This window comes from Lactuca serriola, chromosome 3 (assembly GCF_051521515.1).
Source record: "Lactuca serriola cultivar US96UC23 chromosome 3, Lser_US96UC23_V15, whole genome shotgun sequence".
Taxonomy (NCBI): Eukaryota; Viridiplantae; Streptophyta; class Magnoliopsida; order Asterales; family Asteraceae; genus Lactuca; species Lactuca serriola.
Genome location: NC_136410.1, coordinates 80309164 through 80329421, shown reverse-complemented (window position 1 = coordinate 80329421; position 20258 = coordinate 80309164). Strand labels below are relative to the sequence as shown.

At 36.0% G+C, this 20258-nt stretch overlaps 1 protein-coding gene across 2 annotated transcripts; it reads left to right on the top strand.

Annotated features, from left to right (window-relative positions):
- The first annotated feature begins 3533 nt into the window (after nt 1-3533).
- On the top strand, nt 3534-7095 carry LOC145094543 (zinc finger protein JAGGED-like). 2 transcript variants are annotated; one of them, XM_079032697.1, is made up of 5 exons: nt 3534-3913; nt 4097-4188; nt 5121-5246; nt 6106-6175; nt 6629-7095. In XM_079032697.1, coding segments are annotated over exons 1-5 (702 nt in total). In that variant the 5' UTR covers nt 3534-3911; the 3' UTR covers nt 7041-7095. The 2 variants fall into 2 exon arrangements, with proteins under 2 accessions (XP_078888823.1, XP_078888822.1); XM_079032696.1 differs by having other exon boundaries at nt 3534-4188.
- The last annotated feature ends 13163 nt before the right edge of the window (nt 7096-20258 follow it).

Genomic DNA, 20258 nt, shown 5'->3' with positions numbered 1-20258 from the left:
AACATGCATATACCAAATACATATACATATACCAAATATACACACGTATGCCAAATTTCACATAATAAATACAAATACACATATTTTGCAATTAATCTCAAAATTAACCGTAAATGAAACCTGTGGTGGCCGGAAATCAACCACGTGGTGCAGCGGTGATAGGTAGTTGTTGTCACTGACAACAACAATGGATGAGAACTTGAGGAAAACAATTTTTTTTTTTTTTTTATAATTAATCTCGTCACTGGTGACAGCAAAAAAGAGAAACTTTTGAGAATATATAACAAAAAGGAAAAGAGAAAATATGGAGGAGCTTACCTCAATCGGCGCCGCATCTAGCTGCGGACGTCGCCGATAGTAGCTAGTGATGGTCATCGGAAGTGGGTGGTCGTATGTAGCCCCAGACGATGAAAATAACACTAAATCGTTGGTGGAATGCAGCGTCGCCGAAGTTCAATTGAGAGAGAATGTGGAGCACAAAATAGGGAAAGATCGACTAGGAAGGAGATTAATCATCGATGACAATTAGCGGCGACGGGTAAGCATTAGGTGCAAAAAAGAAGCAATAGGGACAACTCTTTGGAGGGAATAAGTTCTCGGTATGTTTTCGAGCTTTAGCGGCAACGGTGAAAATGCGAAACCAATTTGTAGTCGTTGGATTGATCATTTAATCGACCACAAAGGTGCAATCTCACAAATTGACGCACATCGAGGTCTAAACGCAATAGTTACAACACCATTAACAGCGACGCCAGACACGAATGTTGTATGTTGCCACTAACGGCTCGCCGTTATTGTGTCTTATTCTTGTAGGGATATTTAATTAACAGTCAAAAATATCCACCATTTCTAGTTTTCTAGTTTACAGAAGAATAGCCAAATGCGTATCCAATTCAAGTCTTCAACCGTTTGCTCTTTTCTAAGAAATCCAAATGAATTTGAATGAATATTAAATTCAAGATAAACGAATAAAGAAATATCAAATAATATTCATGCTAATCATCCATCGGTTTCTCCCTAAAATATGCATTCGGTGAACATCAATTCTTCGTATTGTGGGTATTAAATTTCTACGCTGAACACAAAAATGGAATTATTTGAAGATTACAATATCCCTATTCTAATAAAAGAATAGGTTTAATTAGAATATAATTAGAATATTCTAATTAGAATATAATCTCCTATTGACAAGTGTCATATAATTAGAATATCTCATTAATGTTATATATTCATTATCATGCCACTTGTCAATCTATTAATTATTTATTTTAAATTTCAAATTTTAAAATTTTTCACTCTAATTACATTAACCTAATAATTGATTATTTAATTTAAATTTCAAATTTTAAAATTTTCCACTCTAAATATATTAAATTAATAACATTAGATTGAAAAATAAAATAAATTTAATATATATTATAAGATGATATAACTTCATGTATTTATTTAAATCAACGATTATATTTTTATATAACTAAAAAAATTTCTCTTAAATAACAATTTATTTAAAATAATTAATTAATAATTTTGACTTTTTATATGAAAGTTTAATTAATTTTATAACCGTGGTTCTCACGGGTTATAAACTAGTTTCTAATAATTAACCGCTTAGCAACGTCCGAATTAAATGTTAAAAACCTTCTTAATTTTGTTTTAACATTAAGATTTGAAGGCTAGCCGAGGTAAAAAAAATTATTAAGGATCAAACATGTAAATTAGTTTAAATCATAAGAACATTTGTATATGTATGATGTTTTGTTATGTTTTCATTCGTATTAAAATTTGTTATTTTAACTATTCATTTTCTATTGAACTTTTTTTTTCTCTCTTTCTCTCTCTCTCTCTCTCTCTCTCTCTATATATATATATATATATATATATATATATATATATATATATATATATATATATATATATATCCGGTAAGAAATTTTTTTTCGTAGGAAGGTAAGAAATTTTTTTTCGACTTATTTTTTTGACGAAAAAAACAAATGAATCACTAAATGAATCAATAATAACATGATTCACCAAAAAAAATCCCGAAAAAACATTTCGATGATTCATTTTTATGATGATTTTGTTGATATTCACTAAAATTGTCATAAAAGTGATTTTTTTTTTCTTGATTTACCTAAAAATGAATCATGAAGGTGTTTTTTTCGGAATTTTTTCTTGTAAATCATCTTATTTTTGAATCATCTAATGATTTATTTCATTTTTTGCTAAGAAAATATGCATATAAAAAATTTCTTAGCTTCCTACCAAAAATTTCCTTCTTATTTGATCTTGACTTTATATATATATATATATATATATATATATATATATATATATATATATATATATATATATATATATATATATATATATATGACGGTTTACTTGAGATTAAAAAAAAATAGAGACCTTGAGATTCAACCCGAGCCATACATTTCTCATTTGCCGCTTTAACGCTCCAGTGTACCGACAACGACAGTGTATGCGCAATCATAAATGATTATACATATATGTATGTTCACAGATTAGGACAGTTGGTGGCAGAAAATGTAGTGGTGACAGAGGTGACAGTGATATAAGTGACGGAGTTGACAGTGGTGGGGTCAGCTGGTGTTAGAGGTGGTGGCGGTGGCGGTTGTGGTGGTGGGGATGGTAACGTAGGAGAAAGGAACGACCGACGCTATGTAATCATTTATGATTATAACAGGCCTGCCGTGCCGGTACGCCGGAGGACTAGAGCGGCAAACTTGAAACATATGACTGAGGTTAAATCTCAATATCTCTATTTATTTTTAATCTCAACGGAACCTACCACTCACTCTCTCTCTCTCTCTCTGTATATATATATATATATATATATATATATATATATATATATATATATGTGTGTGTGTGTGTGGGGGGGGGGGGGGGGCTAGGTTATAATGTAGATGGACAATTATTGTGCGGACAGTACGATTCTATGACAATTACTAAGAGAATAAATTATTTAGTAATGCGAATATGTTCAACCTTACAAAAATATCATTATTTTCATGCATTCTTGCTAATTTTTATTCATTTTTGTTCTTACATATCCTTTTTCACTCATTTTTATTTTGTCAGAATACGACTCAATAAACATTCTGACAGAATAAGAATAATAATAAAAAAAGTCTATAATAACTTTATAGACGATTTAATTACTGAGAATGTGTGATAATGACAATAATTCTCTCTCTCTCTCTCTCTCTCTATATATATATATATATATATATATATATATATATATATATATATATACAAAAAAATTTCAAACATTAAGTGAAATTTAAATTTTCAAGTCTAATATGCCACTTTAAATGTTTTTTACCAGTTCTATCAATATCAATACCGATTCAACCCGATTTTTCAAAGACTGTGTGGTTTGATCCGGACTAAAAATTAATATAATATAAAAAAAAATTGAAACCAATTAATTATTCAAAGTTTCCTATCGTACATATTTCAATATTTTTACAAGTTAATGTTATTCTCGCACAAAAATATTCCATTTAATCATTACACATACCTTTTTTTAAACCACAAATCTAAGAGACCACCGTCATACACCACCATATCACTCTCTTAACCCCTTGTAGATTTACGAGTTCCAGGAGTACTGTCCCTTTCTTAGACAGATGTCTCAAGAGGGGGTGGCAGAAAGACAGAGAGAAATCCAGGGGGAGGAGTTCCTCTCAAACATTCAGTCACAAACTGAAGTGATCTTATAAATATAATCCGCTAGCTTTAGTTATTTCTCCCCATACTCACTGTACTTCACCCCACCCCCATCTGTAGATAATCTTTTGTGTTAATTGGTGCTTGAGCTGTAGTTTGCTGGTTCTCTCTTAATTAGTTATATATATTTCTGTCTTCTTTGTCGGTGCTACCAGATGTATGTATCATACACTCACACCACAATCTTAACCCCCTCATTTCTCTTTGTTTTTCTTTTATCTTTCTTCTTCTTCTTCACAAGTCCAATATATTCATCTCTCTCCCTCTCTCTCTCTCTCTCTCTCTCTCTCTCTCTCTCTCTCTCTCTCTCTCTCAATTCTCATTTTTACATGGTTTTCAGGAGCAACCCGCTAGACCTAAACAACTTACCAGAGGATAATATCGCCAGAGATCAAGACAAACAACCCCTTGATGACTCCTCTCCTTCTGCTGGTAGTTAGTTAATCTCTCTCTCTCTCTCTCTCTCTCTCTCTCTCTCTATATATATATATATATATATATATATATATATATATATATATATATATATATATATATATATATATATATATTTGGGTTAAAGACTTATTCATACAATGATATGAGGTGGATTTTTAAAACCTATGCAACATCTTTCAAACTTGTTACTAAATTTGTAACATATTCAGTTGCGTGGATTTGTTACAACAACATAATTGCATAAATTTAAACGCAATCCACTCAGTTGGATAAATTGGTAACAATATATATCTTCCTTGCACATAATGAAGTAACAAAATCTATAATCTATATTTTTCGTCTGAAGTATTAGATATAAAACTTTAACCTTCTTTTTTTAGAAAATCTCTTTAAAGGTATTTATATAGTTCATTAAGGGTAAAACTATATCATCTGATTCGTATAAAGGAAGTGGATATAACTTTAATGAATTTTGTAAATCAATTAAGGCACTAAAAATAATCGGTACTATTTGGTTTTCGTTACTTGTCTTTTTAAAGAAAATTAACAAGATTTTGATAGCTTTGAGAAGCAAACCCTAGAAAATGTTGTGGGCTAGTCAAACAGATAATTTAGAAAGCCAGTGTTTGTCATTAATTTTCTTCTGTGAAAATTAGGGAAGGCCTTCAATTTTCTGTGAAAAGTAACAGTATAGTTACCCCATCCATAAAATAAAGAAAAGCTTAGTAATGGCACACCTACGTACGTTCGAGACTTTGTGTTATCATAATTTATTTTTTTATAAGTTTTTTTTTTCCTGTTTGAATGCATGTAACAACAATACAAACAGATGTTTACCAAAATAAAAGGAAAACCAAAGAATATATGAGAAGTCCCATCACTCATCAGTTTTGCTTTTGAATGAATTGAAATATATATATATATAGGAAGCTACAGAAAAAAGAAAAACGGCGCAAAGGATGAAAGTAGGAAGGTCTACGAGTGTAGGTTTTGCTCCCTTAAGTTCTGCAAATCTCAAGCCCTTGGGGGACACATGAACCGCCATCGCCAAGGTCTCCCTCTCTCTCTCTCTCTCTCTCTCTCTCTCTCTCTGTGTGTGTCTCTCTCTCTCTCTCTCTCTCTCTATATATATATATATATATATATATATATATATATATATATATGTGCTAGAACAGTAGTCTAGAGTGACTGAGTTAACCTGATAATGATTTGAGGTAAAATGCAGGTTGTTTAGACTTAAAAAAAAATATCCACATCAGGAGCCAAGTTAAATTCTTTACACTTCCCTAGTGCTGAAATTGTTGTACGAATACCTTATCAATCTAATAATGCTTTTAAATGCATTTTATACGCTTACTGATTCTAAAACAATTTTGTTAAGAGTAAAAGGGCATCAATTACAATAAAGTAATGACACATAGAAGTATATATATTCCTTAAAACCAACTACATACAAACAAAAAAGTATTCATGATCAATTGATCTCACAACCTCAAAGCTAAAGCTATTGGATGCATTTTATTAAGACACCCTTAAACATCTATAAACACCTTTATCAAATCTATAGTTAACTATTTATAATATTTTTTTCAAAAAAAATATAATTTCAACAAATAAAAATACCATAAAAACTATATAGGGTGTCTAAATTATAAAATAAAATGTTTTTTTAGCCAACCGTAAGCTATTTCTTAAAAGCCAATAGTAACATATTAGAATCTTAACCACCAATGATGTATTGTGGAACAGGACTTACCCTTATAGTTCTGTAATTTACGGTGTTTATTATATTTAATGGTATGTATAATATGTTCACCCATAAGATTTCTTGTTATATAATATTTACTTTTTAAAATGTAGAGTAGTGTCTCTTGAAAAATAATTTAAAACCATGTTTTGTGATCTCAGAGAGGGAGACTGAGACGCTAAATAGGGCTCGTCAATTGGTTTTTGGTAACGATAATCTCTACCAACGTGGGTATGTTTCCTCCTCTTTCTTTCTTTCTTCAATAATTAAATAAATAAATATATTTAATTCCCAGTTCCGGGAAAATGTTCGGCCTGAATTGTAATATGTTTTTTTTAACCAAACGGGTATTGACATATAGCGAGCCTATAGTTAATTTATTAATTAAAAAGGACACACTTCATGTACCAATATTACACATCAACTTTAAAGAATGATCACTAGAGTGTACACGCTAGTGTTATAGATCTATAACATGAAATACAAGAAAATTTTAGACCTCGAACCCTAATGGATTATGTAGGATATATTATAACATTTTCTTTATGTACACTTAAGAAAAAGGATATCATACAAGTACAATAATTATGTCGTTTTCTTGGACAATAATATGGTACATGTTTTTTTGTGTACTTTTGAGTCTCTTAACTATATTTGACAAGTCATGTTGATATCGAACTGTAGTAGCCAATCAACGGTGCATGGAGGCTATCATCATCAAGGATCAAGTTGCAACATGGGGAGTGCTCATTACCCTACTAGACTCTTTTCCGGTGCTTCCACCGCCGTGCTACCACCAGTGCCACCGCAGCAACATTTGTACACATCACCACCGTCACGCCTCAGTAACTACTCATCACAACATTCTAAGTCGCAGTCAGGAAATAAAGACTATTTTCTTGGCCATGTTTGCTCCAACAACCCACAATTCATCTTCCAGAATTTGAGCTACATCGCTACACCACCCCCCGATGGTACTAATAATTACACATGCATTGGTGCACCTGTTGGAGAAGCATTCACCATCACCGGAGGAAGTGGTGGTGGAGACATGTCAGCGTCTCCGATCAATAGATATCATAAAGATGGATTCTGAATTGAAACCTTTTATTTCTTGTTATTATTATGATAAGCAAAACTCGTCCTTTTTCTGTCTGTTTTTTCTGGGGTGAATGTGAAAAGTTATAATGGGACAAGAGAGTGCGGAAAGGAGAGAAGTAGTTTCGTTGGCTTTTTGTTGAAGAGGTCGTTAGGGTTTAATTTAGTGGGGTGTGAGTGTGACAGGGTTCATACAGACTGAAAACTGGAAGAAGGTAGTGTAACTAGGGTACCTGCATGTGGAACATACAAGTTAGATTTGAACTGGAAGTTCCCAACGCCTTTTTGGATTTGAATTTATTTCTCTTTCATGGGGACTGAGTTCCATTTTTCTGGTCGCTTTTTATCTTTAAATTAATCGTTTAAATATTATCAAGGTACGTAAATACCTCATAATTCATCACTGTGCATGTTCAGTCCATATTATCATTTTCAACATTGTTTTTCTGTGTATACTGTTTGAAAGAATATTTCGCTGAAATGTAAGCCGTCAGTGTGGTACAAGCAAGAGATTGATTAAATATCGTATTCATCAAAAGTCATTAACAAGTGTTACGTACAATATTCATGATCACTAGTTGTAGAAGCAATGTCATTCTTTGGCTAAGAAGGTGGAGGTGTTTGAAAAAAAAAAAAAAAAACTTTAATTTAACATGCCTTGAGACATTATAAGTTTTCGCTTAGAAAGTTCCGGTTTATAGTTTAACTATTGTCTATTATCATTAAAAATGTATTAGAAATAACTGATTTGGACTCTATATTTCTTTAGTCCCTTGTTAGATCATGTTTTAGATATTTAATAAATGTTTAGAATATAGAGTAAATTGAACATTGATTTTATAAAAGGAGTAAAGGACTACTAGTTGGGTTACAAATTTCCAAATATTAAATTAGAAAGAAGTAGTACTACGATTTACAAAACTTTTAAATAGGAAGTACCATTGCACTATACAAGAGAGTGGTCAGAAGTTCTATTCACAACGACAGACTGTAATTAAGAAAATAGTGAAAAACTAAGAGATGTCTCTTTTTTCTTTTTGATTCGTGTGCTCACAACAGTAAGTAGAACACAAGATGCTTTTATCGAAGATTCCAGAGGAGACATGGGTTTGTAGTATCCTGATTAATCTTCGATCTTTGAAGTACTGGAGTACATAACATGATAAGTACGTATCCTATTTTGTATATGATAGATACTTACCAATTCACACACAAAGGACATACGATTTTGAGTGGAAATTGAAACGGGAAAACCATAAAGACGCTTCTCTTAATTTTAACAGGAGAGGGTTACAATAGCTTATGATCGAAAGAAGGGAGAGGGGGTTGAATAATTTTTTTGGATCAAACGTCTTATGATAACGGTAATTACCAACACATAAGGACCTTCTACCAACATATGACATGCTTGGGTAAACACCCTAATTTCTTTTAGTGCGCGCGCGCACACACAAACACACACACACACACACACATATATATATATATATATATATATATATATATATATAGAGGCATACAAAATTATACATTAGAATTATGAAAACACTCTAAACTAAGATGCAACTGAACTAAATATATATATATATATATATATATATATATATATATATATATATATATATATATATATATATATAATTAAAAAAAATGTATATATAAAATACAAAAATTGATGGTAGATGCAACATATATAACTAAAAAAGATTGCATAAAAACATAAAAACAATCCAATACTCGTTTCAACATTCTAGACCCATCAGAGTTAAAGAGGAAAATTTTAAATATTTTCATGCAAAGTTTCAAGAACCAATGCAAGAGAGGCCGCAATTCTTAAGCAATAAACTCAACAAGATTACAGACCAATATAGAGTAGATTTGGAAGCACCGTTTACCGTCAAAAAGTGAATAAAGTTGTTTGGGGCTACAGGATTGATAAGGCACTGAGGCCTGACAGGTTCATATTTGGAAACCCTAATTTTTAGCGATGTACCCTATATAAGCTTTATGTTAGCCCCTTTGGTTCATTTCTAAGCTATCCGCCATACCTTAAAAACCCTAAATCGACCTTGTAGCCTCTTGGTCGTGTTCTTAAGCTATTAGAAGGATTTGGTGCTCATTTTTGCCCTTGGGAAGGAAAGAAGAGAAGCTTGAAGTTGTTTTGCTTGGGGAAAGGATTTGGATCCAGAATCATTATCTTGTGGGGAAGCTTTTTGAGGTATCAATTTTTCATATTGGCTTGTGTATGGTTAGATCTCTTCATGGCTAGTTTATTATGATTTTGGTCTTCTTTTTGGGTTTATGGACGAGTTAGGTTGCTTATAAGTTGTCCTTCCAGATCTAAGTTTGTTTTGGTATCCTTAAGCATAAAGGTGCAAGCTTTATGTGTATTTTGGTATCATATATGCATTAAGTCAACCATTAATTCCCTTTTAAGCTTAAGAGCTTCTTTTAGCAATGTATGAACGTAAAGTTGGCAACTTTACATGGTATTCCAGCTCAAGGAATTCAAATATGTGTTTTGGAGCTTTGTCTTATTGGATTAAGTAAAAAATCAAGTTTGGGTTGAATAGGGTGAGTACGTTGCGCGTACGTGCTTATACGCCCTGCGTACTCGGTCTGTTGGGCCTTGCATGTTTTGGACTTCAGATTGGGCTATCTTTTAGGCTTGGTTGCTTGGGGCTTTGTTAGGCAATCTGAGAATGTGTGTTTATGATTAGGGAAAAGTTAATAGGATTTAGGGTGAGGCCCATGTAAGAGGTTTGGGCCCAATTTAGAAAATTGAGCCATAAGTGGGCTTTGGATTATTATTGGTTTGTGGCCCTTTATGATTGATAGTTTGGACCTTAGTCTTAGACAAAACTAGGTGAGGGGTAAAATGGTAATTATTGGATTAGGTTTAGAACCTAATTGTTAATTGGGTGTTATTTGTTTGATAGCACGGGGATTTTAGTCTTTGATAGCACGGGTGTTATTAGTTTAGAACCATTTTACCCCTCACCTTAGTCTTAGACAAAACTAGGTGAGGGGTAAAATGGTAATTATTGGATTAGGTTTAGAACCTAATTGTTAATTGGGTGTTATTTGTTTGATAGCACGGGGATTTTAGTGGATCTGCAGTCACATAGTATCAGTGGGTTTCAGTTGTCTGAGGTGAGTCTTCTCACTATATCCATGGGTCGAAGGCACAAATGCTAGCCCATTATGTGTTATGTGGAATGCTAGTTGTCTCTGTGATACTTACATAGAAGACCCTGGGGTAGCCCATGATATTTGTATGAAAGACCATGGGGGTAGCCCGTGACACTTGGATATCAGACCATGAGGGGAGCCCATGGAATTCTAGTTAAAGACCATAGGGGTAGCCCATGGCACTTGGATATCAGACCATCGGAGGAGCCCATGACATTCCAGTTAAAGACCACGGGGGTAGCTCATGGCAACTATATGTATGTCGCATGATATTCTGTGGTTGTATGTTATATGGTATTTTGGGAAACTCACTAAGCTTTGTGCTTACGGTTTTCTGTTTATGTTTCAGGTACTATGGTTTTCAATTGGAAGGGCTCGGGATGATTGCAGAGCACACACCATATGTTTCTGCATTCTGTGGATTACTCTAATTTGATGTTTTGCTAAATCTTGGTTGCCTTAGTTTTATGGGAATGATATGTATTAACGATTTATTAATCTAAAAAAATTATGTCATGATTTTTGGGACGTTACATGTTGGTATCAGAGCCTTGGTTTGAGGGATTCAGATATACTCTCGGGTGTGTCTAAACTCAAACTGAGGATTTTATAAAGTTTTCAAAATAAAAGTATTTTTAAGAAAAGGGTTGTTCTAAAATGAGAAAGGGTGTGGTGCATGCAATCAACCGAGCTTAAGTAAGTTTTCCCCAAATTACCCCTATATGTTATTAGATATGATTTGATTTATGAATCTATGAATCGCATGCTAGTTGGGGCTAAGGATCTTCTCAGTTTTTGCATGATAGAATACTAGGAGAGATGTCTTTGTATGTCTATTGTATGCGCTGGTAGACATGCATGCTAGTGTTGATTAGTCAGTGATAGATTGGCCTAATATGTGATGCTTGTAGCCTTGGGAGTATTGGATGCTATGCTTGAATGGGAATATCTATTGGTATCAGTAATTGCTAAGTGTATGCTTTAAAAATTATAAGCGGTTAAATTGATTTGGCCTTATTTCCTACTCCTCATTTGGTTGTGGTCCTAGGGTAGAGTATTTTATTCGATAGTCTATTTGATCATCATCTGTGTATAATTTGCATGCATAGGGCAACCGAGGGTAAGGGTGGAAATTTCTAGCATAAGTTGTGGTGGGTTGAATGTCCTATGATCGTTCTATGGATTGGAATGTTACTGCACGAATGTGGCTTTCTTTGTACTTTGTGGAGCTCTTAGATGAAGGGAGTTAGCTACTAAGTGAATATGATTGTATTAATGAGGTGGATGACTGTAATTATGGGGAGTTCATCAGAAACTGATGGCAGAGAGAGGTCAGGAACCTAGGAAGGCCTAGGGATTGCTTCAAGTGGTTGTGTTGCGTCGGGTAGTGAGTGTTTGGTATATGGATTTGAGAAGGTGACTTAGGGGATTCAGGAGGATTCTTGATGAAAGTATGGATAGGTGTCACACCCCAAAACCGGAACGGCGGAAACGTTCTGGGGCGGAGGACGTCATTTAATGTATCACAACAATGTAAAGTAGTACACAAGCAACAAGATCATCCATTGCATTAATAGTATAATTTTAATTACAAGTGTGTTCTTTCATAATATACAACAATAAAATGAATAATCAGAATATAAGACGAGTCTGGACTGCTCCGTCTTCACAAAACCTAGTCGTTGTACCTGTCTATTTGTGACCTGAGAATACAAGTTATTTTGAAAGCGAGTATCAGCCAAAAAGCCGGTGAATTCATAAGTATTAATGTGTCTTTGATTTGTAAAACTTGTAATGAAAGACTTGGCATTGTTTTAAAAGAAAGTTTGTATAAGTGTGAATATGTTTGTAAGTAATTGAAAGCGTTTGAAAAACGCTAGAAATACCCATGATTCCTATTAGTATAAATGAAATCTTCTACCAAGACCTAACTGTTTTGAAAGTAGTCTTCTACCAAGACTGGATTGTTTTGAAAGTAGCATTCTACCAAGACCCGACTGTACTACTATTATTATAAATATAAGACATTATATCTTTTGGTACTAGGATACTCAAATATAATTCACCTCATAGGTTATGCGAATGACTCACAAGATAAAGGTAATAATAATACAAATAACTCAAGTATTATCCTTTTGTACTAGGATAACTAACAGTGTTAACTGAAGACCTCCGTAGATGTACATTTACCTCTGTTGCTAACAGTTGGGTGTAGGAATAGTTAGTCCCTTAAAATATACCTATAATGGTATCAACCGAGAACATCCATAGATGTTCATTACCTTTATTGCTAATAGCTGAGTGCCAGAATGGTTAGTCCCGTCTAGTAAGTAAGTAGTCTTCTCGCGAGACCCGCTGTAAGTAAGTAATAATATGATTGGTAGTCCCTATTCTACATTTGGAACTAAAGGTGCCTTCCGCAACGAATCGCTAGGTCGAAATCCATATTTATTACCAAATCATATATAAGCCCAAACTATACCTATAATAGCTTACTAGGGATATATAGACGTATACCTTTGCTACCCAAAGGTACTGAACTGACTGGCTAGAACTATTATGTCCGTATATGTACACATGATATACAACTAATATTTAGACGACCTTCGGACGGATACCCGATACCCTACCAGACCACATCCCAACGAGGAAAAGGAAATAAAGCGGGCTAGCCTTCCTAAGTCCTTTAAACATTACTTATATAACTATACATATACAGGCATGATTTTAACAAAGTATCTATGTAAAGGTATCCAAGTAAGTGTATCTATGTAAGTGTATTCATGTAAACGTACTCATGTAAGCGTATCTATGTAAACGTACTCATGTAAGCAAATCTATGTAAACGTACTCATGTAACATGTAATATATTTGTATAGACTCATAAATGAACTGACTCTTGTGATGATTCCTTGTACTTGGAATGGTAAGTAGTATCTCCTAACTATACATATAATAGTTACTAGTAAGGTACAAGTATAACGAAGGTATAACTTTGCTACCCGAAGGTACTGAACTTGCTGAAGGTACTTTTATGTCTATATATGTATACATGATATATAACTAATAGTTGAACGACCTTCGGACGGATAACCGATACCCTAAAGCCACATCCCAACGAGGAAAAGGAAATAAGGCGAGCTAGCCTTCCTAAGTCCTTCAAGCATTACTTATATAACTATACATATATGGGCATGCATTTGATAATATAAAAGCATAAAAGAAGTTTTGTAAAACCTTTGAAAAAGATTTATATCTAAGAAAAGATCGACTTGATGTCAGTTATAAAACAGTTTAAAAGTATTTGTTTGATAAAACAGTTTAAGTATAAAGAAACCTTTGTTTGAAACACAATTGTAAAAGAGTTTGAAATGAAACATACAGTGTATAATAAACAGTTTAATAAAGAGTTTTAAACACATAAAAACGTTTAAGATAAACATTTGAAGAAATCTGTTTGGTAAAATAGTTAACGTATAGTAAATCCATTTGCATGTTAGTTATTAATCACATTTGATTGATCTAATAACTAGCATGATTCAACTTGTATTCCCCCCATAAAGCATTTAAATTCATTTAGAAACATTTAAAAGGTTAATTCAAGGGGTATGAACTCACCTACAGTGAGCGGATTGGAGGGAAGTGTCGGACTAGTGCTTGGTGTCAAGTGAAGACTTAGACACACACAATGATCCTAATTACATATGAAGGCATATGTATAGAAACAATTAGTGATTATAACACTAATCAAACATGTAAAAACATCCTAATGCGATGAAAACACTTTGGTCAAGTGCTAGGAGGCTATTGGGTTGCAACAAAGGGGTGCAAGGCCTCATATGGGATTTTATGGTCCAATGACCATGTTTGCTGGAGTTTACGGCCCAAGGGAGTTTACTCCTGGCCGTAAAATCTCAATTGGTCACCAAAAAGGGGCTTAAAACTCTAAGGGCTTAAGTGGTTAAGTGCTCCAAAGCTTTAAACAAGTGTTTGGGTGGGTTTAAGGTCCTAAAATGACCTTGTATGGTGTTTACGGCCCTGGGACCACTCCCCCATGAGTTTACGGCCGTAAACTCATGTTAAGGAGTACCATTTCGTGAAATGAAGTCCCTATCTCAATGGTGTAACGTTCTAAGCTAATATCCAAGGCTCACTAGAGTGTTAGGGTGTCATTTGCACCCTTAAAAGGGGTTTACGGCCCAAGAACATGCCTTGGCCGTAAACTCCTTGAATCCCATGATTTCTTATGTTTTCTAAGCTGTAAGTATTATAAACCTAGTGTACAATGAGATGGATCAAGAGTACTTACGATCTAGGAGCTTGAACGGTCGGTTTTGGCCAAGAACACTAGTGTGCGTTCTTGGTGTTCTTGGTGGAACTTGAAGATCTACATAATGGAATGATTTCACGGATGAAATCATGTAAGATTACTAGTTTATGCAAGATAACAACTAGTTAAGACAATAGGCTGATGAGTTTTGAAGATCGGGGACGAAGATCGGGATGCTACTTGAGAGCATTTGGGCCAAGAGGAGGAAAGGAATGAACAAAGTGGCCAGAACTTGACTTTATAGGAGGAGTTTACGGCCCACATGGAGTTTACGGCCATAAACTCCTATGTGGTGGCCGTGAACTCCTGGTCAAGGTGTTCCAGACTTGATCTTTGAGCTATCGATGTGGCAGATAAACCCCGACACTTATTCCTTAAGTGTACAAGGCTCAGAATGCGCAAATAAACTCCTAATTGTGCTAAAAGATAATAGCACTGAGTTTGACTTTTATTGAAGTGTTTGACTGTACTGGATGGAAAATTTCAGGTTATCACAATTGGTGTGGAAGGTAGTATTGGGCCCGTACTACTGAAATCACAGGATCCATACTCGAATCAGGGAGAGTCTTGGAGAATCTACGAAGCTTATGGGAGGAGGATTTTTGGGTATGTTTTGATCATTGGAATGTTGTATTTTAATTTGGTGATGAGAACGCAGGGAGGAGGTTTAGGTTCTGGTTCCATCTCAGGTGCAGGTATTGAGCCGATTACCGAGCAGATGCGGGAGTTCATCTCGTCGGAGATTACCCGCGGTATTTTGGAGCAGACTCCTGTGATCTTTGGTTCGGTCAAGGAAGGGATTTTGGAGATCTTGTATGAGCGCTTGGGCACGTTCTATGTTGAGTTTATGGCCGTCGTTGGAGCTCACACTCTTTCTTTCTATGAATTTTGTGCGTGCAGAGCTCTTGCGTTCTATGGGGAGAGGGATCCCATTTCCAGTAGGAGTTGGTTAGCAAATATGGCTAACGCGTTCATAACGAGTTTCAGCCTTGAGGAAGTAAAGGTCTGATATGCTTCATGCCTATTGAAGGACAGGGCACGTGATTGGTGAGAGAAGGTAGGACGTGAGGTCAGTGATGATGCAGTCGATGTCATGTCTTGGGATGATATTAGGGAGTTTGTGAGTATTTTAGGGTGCAAGACCCTGTATGATATGATTTCTAGAGCCTGAGAGCGGGAGATCGATTTGGAGCACCTAGCGAAGAGGGGGACAGATCAGGTGCATGTAGTGGAGGGTCCGGGGAAGAGACCCAAGACTTTTGTTCAGCGTTCGAGAGGCCGACAGGGCCGAAGTCAGTACAGCATGTGCGTGAAACTACATGATGGAGCTTGTCGTTCCAAGGGTAGGGGTTGCTACAAGTGTAGCAGGATTGATCATGTCATGAGGGATTGTCCTAAAGGGGCAAGCCCTTTATGTTTCCTCTGTAACTAAATGGGCCTCAAGAGGGTTGTTTGTCTGATAGGGAGGGGAGGAGCAGTGAGTGTACCTGCTCCGACTATTTTGTGGATGTCTAATAGTCGTGAGGGTAGGGCAAGAGCCCCAACAGAGAGGAGTAGGTCATTATAGTGTCAGTTAGGGTAGGGAAGTGCTCCAGCAGGTGATATTGCGAGTATGTTAACTTTTGCTTTTTCTTTGGTTGTTATCATTACTTATGTTGCTTGGAATGTTTTATTGGTTTGGGTAAGCGTTATATTTGGTTTAATTCCTTGTTATTGTTGGGTTATATCTTCGAGAATTGTTATATGACTTTTGCATGCCGGGAATGATTAGTGGGTTATTGAGGGGCTGTATCTCGTGTATCGGGTTCCAATGTGTTCGGTTGTTATTTTGGTCTTTGGTCGAGATTGATCCAGGGGGTATTGTGTGGAAGGTCTATTGTCAGGATTCAACAGGTTAGTTCTCCAGTATTTTCAGGGTTCAGTGGTTTTAGTATTTGTTCTAGTAGGAGTGGCAGTTGCCTTTGGAAGAACTGTTGGGTTCAAACACTATCGTTTCTAGGAGATGAGCGGTAGCAGGAAGATGGTGGTGTCAATTGCATGAGTTGTTTGGTCATTGGAAATGTCAGGGGAGTTTTATATTCGCTCAGGTTGTAGTTGATTAGGATTCAATGATTCTTCAAGAGTGGGAGTTGGGATGACGACTCGCCAGTTCAGGGCAAGGGTTATGGTTTTTAGTCCTCAACGTAAGAACTCAGGGAATTGGTATGGTGTCATGGGAGGTGATTTGGATTATCAGACTGGCTAAGATTTCAAGAGTATTCTTCATGGTTTTAGGAGTTGGGTGATCATTGAGTTTGGCTAAAAATGGAACTAGTATTGATTAGCACAGGTTATAGGTGGTTCCTGCTATTTGAGGTAGATGGATCAGAGATCCATCAGAATTAAGAGGTGAGAGAGCTTCATTGAATCCAAGTAGGGGAGAATCTATCCAGATTTTCAGGAGTTAGGGAGGGTGTGGAACTAGGGCAAGTTTCACATCCTGGCCAGGGGGTGAGACGACCCTAGTGGTTGTTCAGCTTGAGTTTATGCAGGTAGGAGTGCAGGAAGCTTCCAACCGCTGGTCAGCGTCTCCTTTTTTATACATATTAGGCTTTAAGATGTGAAGCGTGACCCGAACATCTGATTGGATGCAGGCTTCGGTTCAGGATGCGTGGGGTTGTGATGGTCAGGGTGTAGTAAGGCCATTGGTGGTAACCATGGTTGGTTGGAAGTGTTGTAAGACTTCGATGGGATCGTATAATTCGCCAGTTTGAGGTAGACTATCATTGGGATCGTATATCTCACACATCCCTATCACAACCTTTCATTTTTTATTTCACACAACCCTTCACTAACCAATCATATTATTAAGTATAATAAATATAGGATTAAATAAAGTAACAATCATATTATACAACCACATTAAACACAGTAAGGACAATACACATAGCAATTAAGCATTTAGGATACTTGTATCTATATGTAAGTTTGAAAGTAACTATGCACTCACTTGACTTAGGTGGGTGATTGGAGAATTCGGAAGCGCTCCGCCAAAATCCTCGACTTTTCTTATGACGTGACCTAAATACGAATGTCACTAAGTCTTAGTATAGTATTCCTGGTGACTAATGATAGTCTAGATTCCTCAACAATTCCAATGTCTACATCAAGATCTATCAAGTAAGGAACAACCAGGTAGGATCATATCGGAGGTAGGGTCTGTCTGGTATACACAATATACTGTTTGGAAATCCCACTTTAAACGCCTTACTAAATCCAGACTAGACATCACACCTATAAGTAGAACAATCAGTGTAATGACTTGAAATCATTGATAAATCTTAATTACAGGTTCATAATAACGACTATCAATGTAATTAAAAGTTACACTTGAATAAAATAAAGTGTAGCTTAACTTACAGAGTACACTGATGAACATTGGGAATTAAGCAGGCATAACTCTAACTTGAGAGATCCTAATTGTCAACTATCTGACACCATAGGGCATCACTAAAGGGGTCGGGAACTCGAGCGTATCGGGACTAAGGTGTGAAAAGAGCTCCAGAGGATTCAAGTGGAGTTGGGATGAGAAATGAGCTGATTTCTGAGGGTATATATAGGCTTGAAAAGTATGTGCAACATATATCTAGTCGGCCAAGGTGACATGTCATTCTCTGCATGATCAGAATGTGACATCCCAATAATCACGACAAAAAAAAACCGATTTTGTTTATGCTTTGTTTAAAAATAAGAGTAACATTTTAAATAAAAGTGTTGCGGAATTTGTCCCAAAACAAAATATGATAAAGATTTATCAAAAGCATTTCCATATAAATGTATTTCATTAAAAGACTTGGGATGTCATGTTCGTACAGATCAAAAGCATAAACAGTACAATATAAGCCTTACTACATTATTTCATATCTACAGGCCTATATCCGTAATCCCTCGTCCAAACATCATATCTATGGTCAAGCGCCACTACCTGTAATACATAAAACTGAGTGGGTCAGGCTTGGGAGCCTGGTGAGCACATAGGGTTTTCAACCAACAATAAATAAGTTTATTAATTTCATCAATCAACAATAACCCGATTACTCGTTCCCGTTAGCCTCACTTTACGTCCCTAAACACCTATCATAAGGGACCTAGCCTAAGGATCATCATCGGGATGGATACTACTGCTAAGGGGATTCCTTAACAATAAATGTCCTAAAGGCAACCATGTGGGGGATGGAGTACACCGGTGAACACATCGTTCACAACACCTACAGGTTGCGAGCCTGCTAGCGTTCCACTGGACTGTCTAGAAGAGTCCGTGGTCGTCATCCATACTCCGCTAGATGACAGAATCAACAACATCAACATCGAGGCCTCTCATCATTGTATCACACATCACCTATTACATCTACCCATGTTTTACCCCAACATTTTTGTAGATATAAAATACATATACAGTTTAAATCATTGAAAACATGTATAACAATGTTCATCCCACATAGATAGCAAGTATTCAGATAATGTGCACACATAGCACGTAATTTATATAAAATACTTCATATCTATGTGTAAGCTGAAAGTAACTATGCACTCACCTGAAAGGTGGCGACTCAGCACTCGGACAGTGCTTCGATACTCTCAAAATGATTTTTCTTCGATAAAACCTAGTATCAATACCACTAGGGTTTAGTCTAACGATAACCGCGACAAATTAATAGTCTGACTATTATCATTATTATACAAGCGTTAATAACACTCAATATAACTCATAATAATAGCCCAAATAATTATTTTAAGGACCTAATAACATTCCTATAATTATTTGAAAGCTATATTAAAAATTGCGTAAGCGTAGCTCACTTATAGGGAATTTTATCGAAAGCCGGAACTTAATTGGAGCAGCGTTTCGAAACCGAAAGACTCCTTTTTCTCGGGACTCCAGGAGCCTCGGGGCTTCCTTAGGGTGATAGGGGGTTTATCTAGGGTTTAGGGGTGGTTCGGGGTCTTAGAGAGAGAAAGAAACTAGAGAGAGAAAGAGATTTGGTGTGAAAAATAAAGCTACCTTTGGCCCCTTTTATAGCCTGCGAGGCCTCGGTACGCTGGGCGTACCTCGGACCTACGCTGGGCGTAGTGGCTCGGATAAGGCTTCCAGCTGTCTCGCACATGGCTCGTTCTCGGAGTGGATAAGAGTGAAGGTACGCGGGGCGTACAGACTTCGGACGCTGGGCGTAATGCGAGGCGATGTGTCATCATCCGAAGCGAGGACCGTGGGCCGCAAGCGACGGTCAGGATTAAGCCACGCCATCAGTTCATGCATCAGCTTCGCAATTTCACTTTCCAACTTTAAAAATACGTAACTTTCACATACAAGCTCCGTTTTCGACGTTCTTTATATCCACGCGAAGGTGGGAACGTACTCTCTAACTTTCATTGAGACTCCGTCGGCTAATTTCGAATCGATTTTAATTTTTATATTATTAACAGGCCGGGACAGGATTGGTCCGTTAAATCCTCATAACTTCTTCATCCGACGTCCGTTTTCGCCCATCTTTTTCTCGTTACGCTACTTTTAACGAGATCTTCGATTCTCGTTTGGGTCGTGTCGGCTAAAAATCACTCAATCTAATATTCGAATTTCGGGTTGTACACTTCTAATCTGAAACTTCGAAAAATCATAACTTCTTCATACGAAGTCAGATTTGGGCGTTCTTTTTA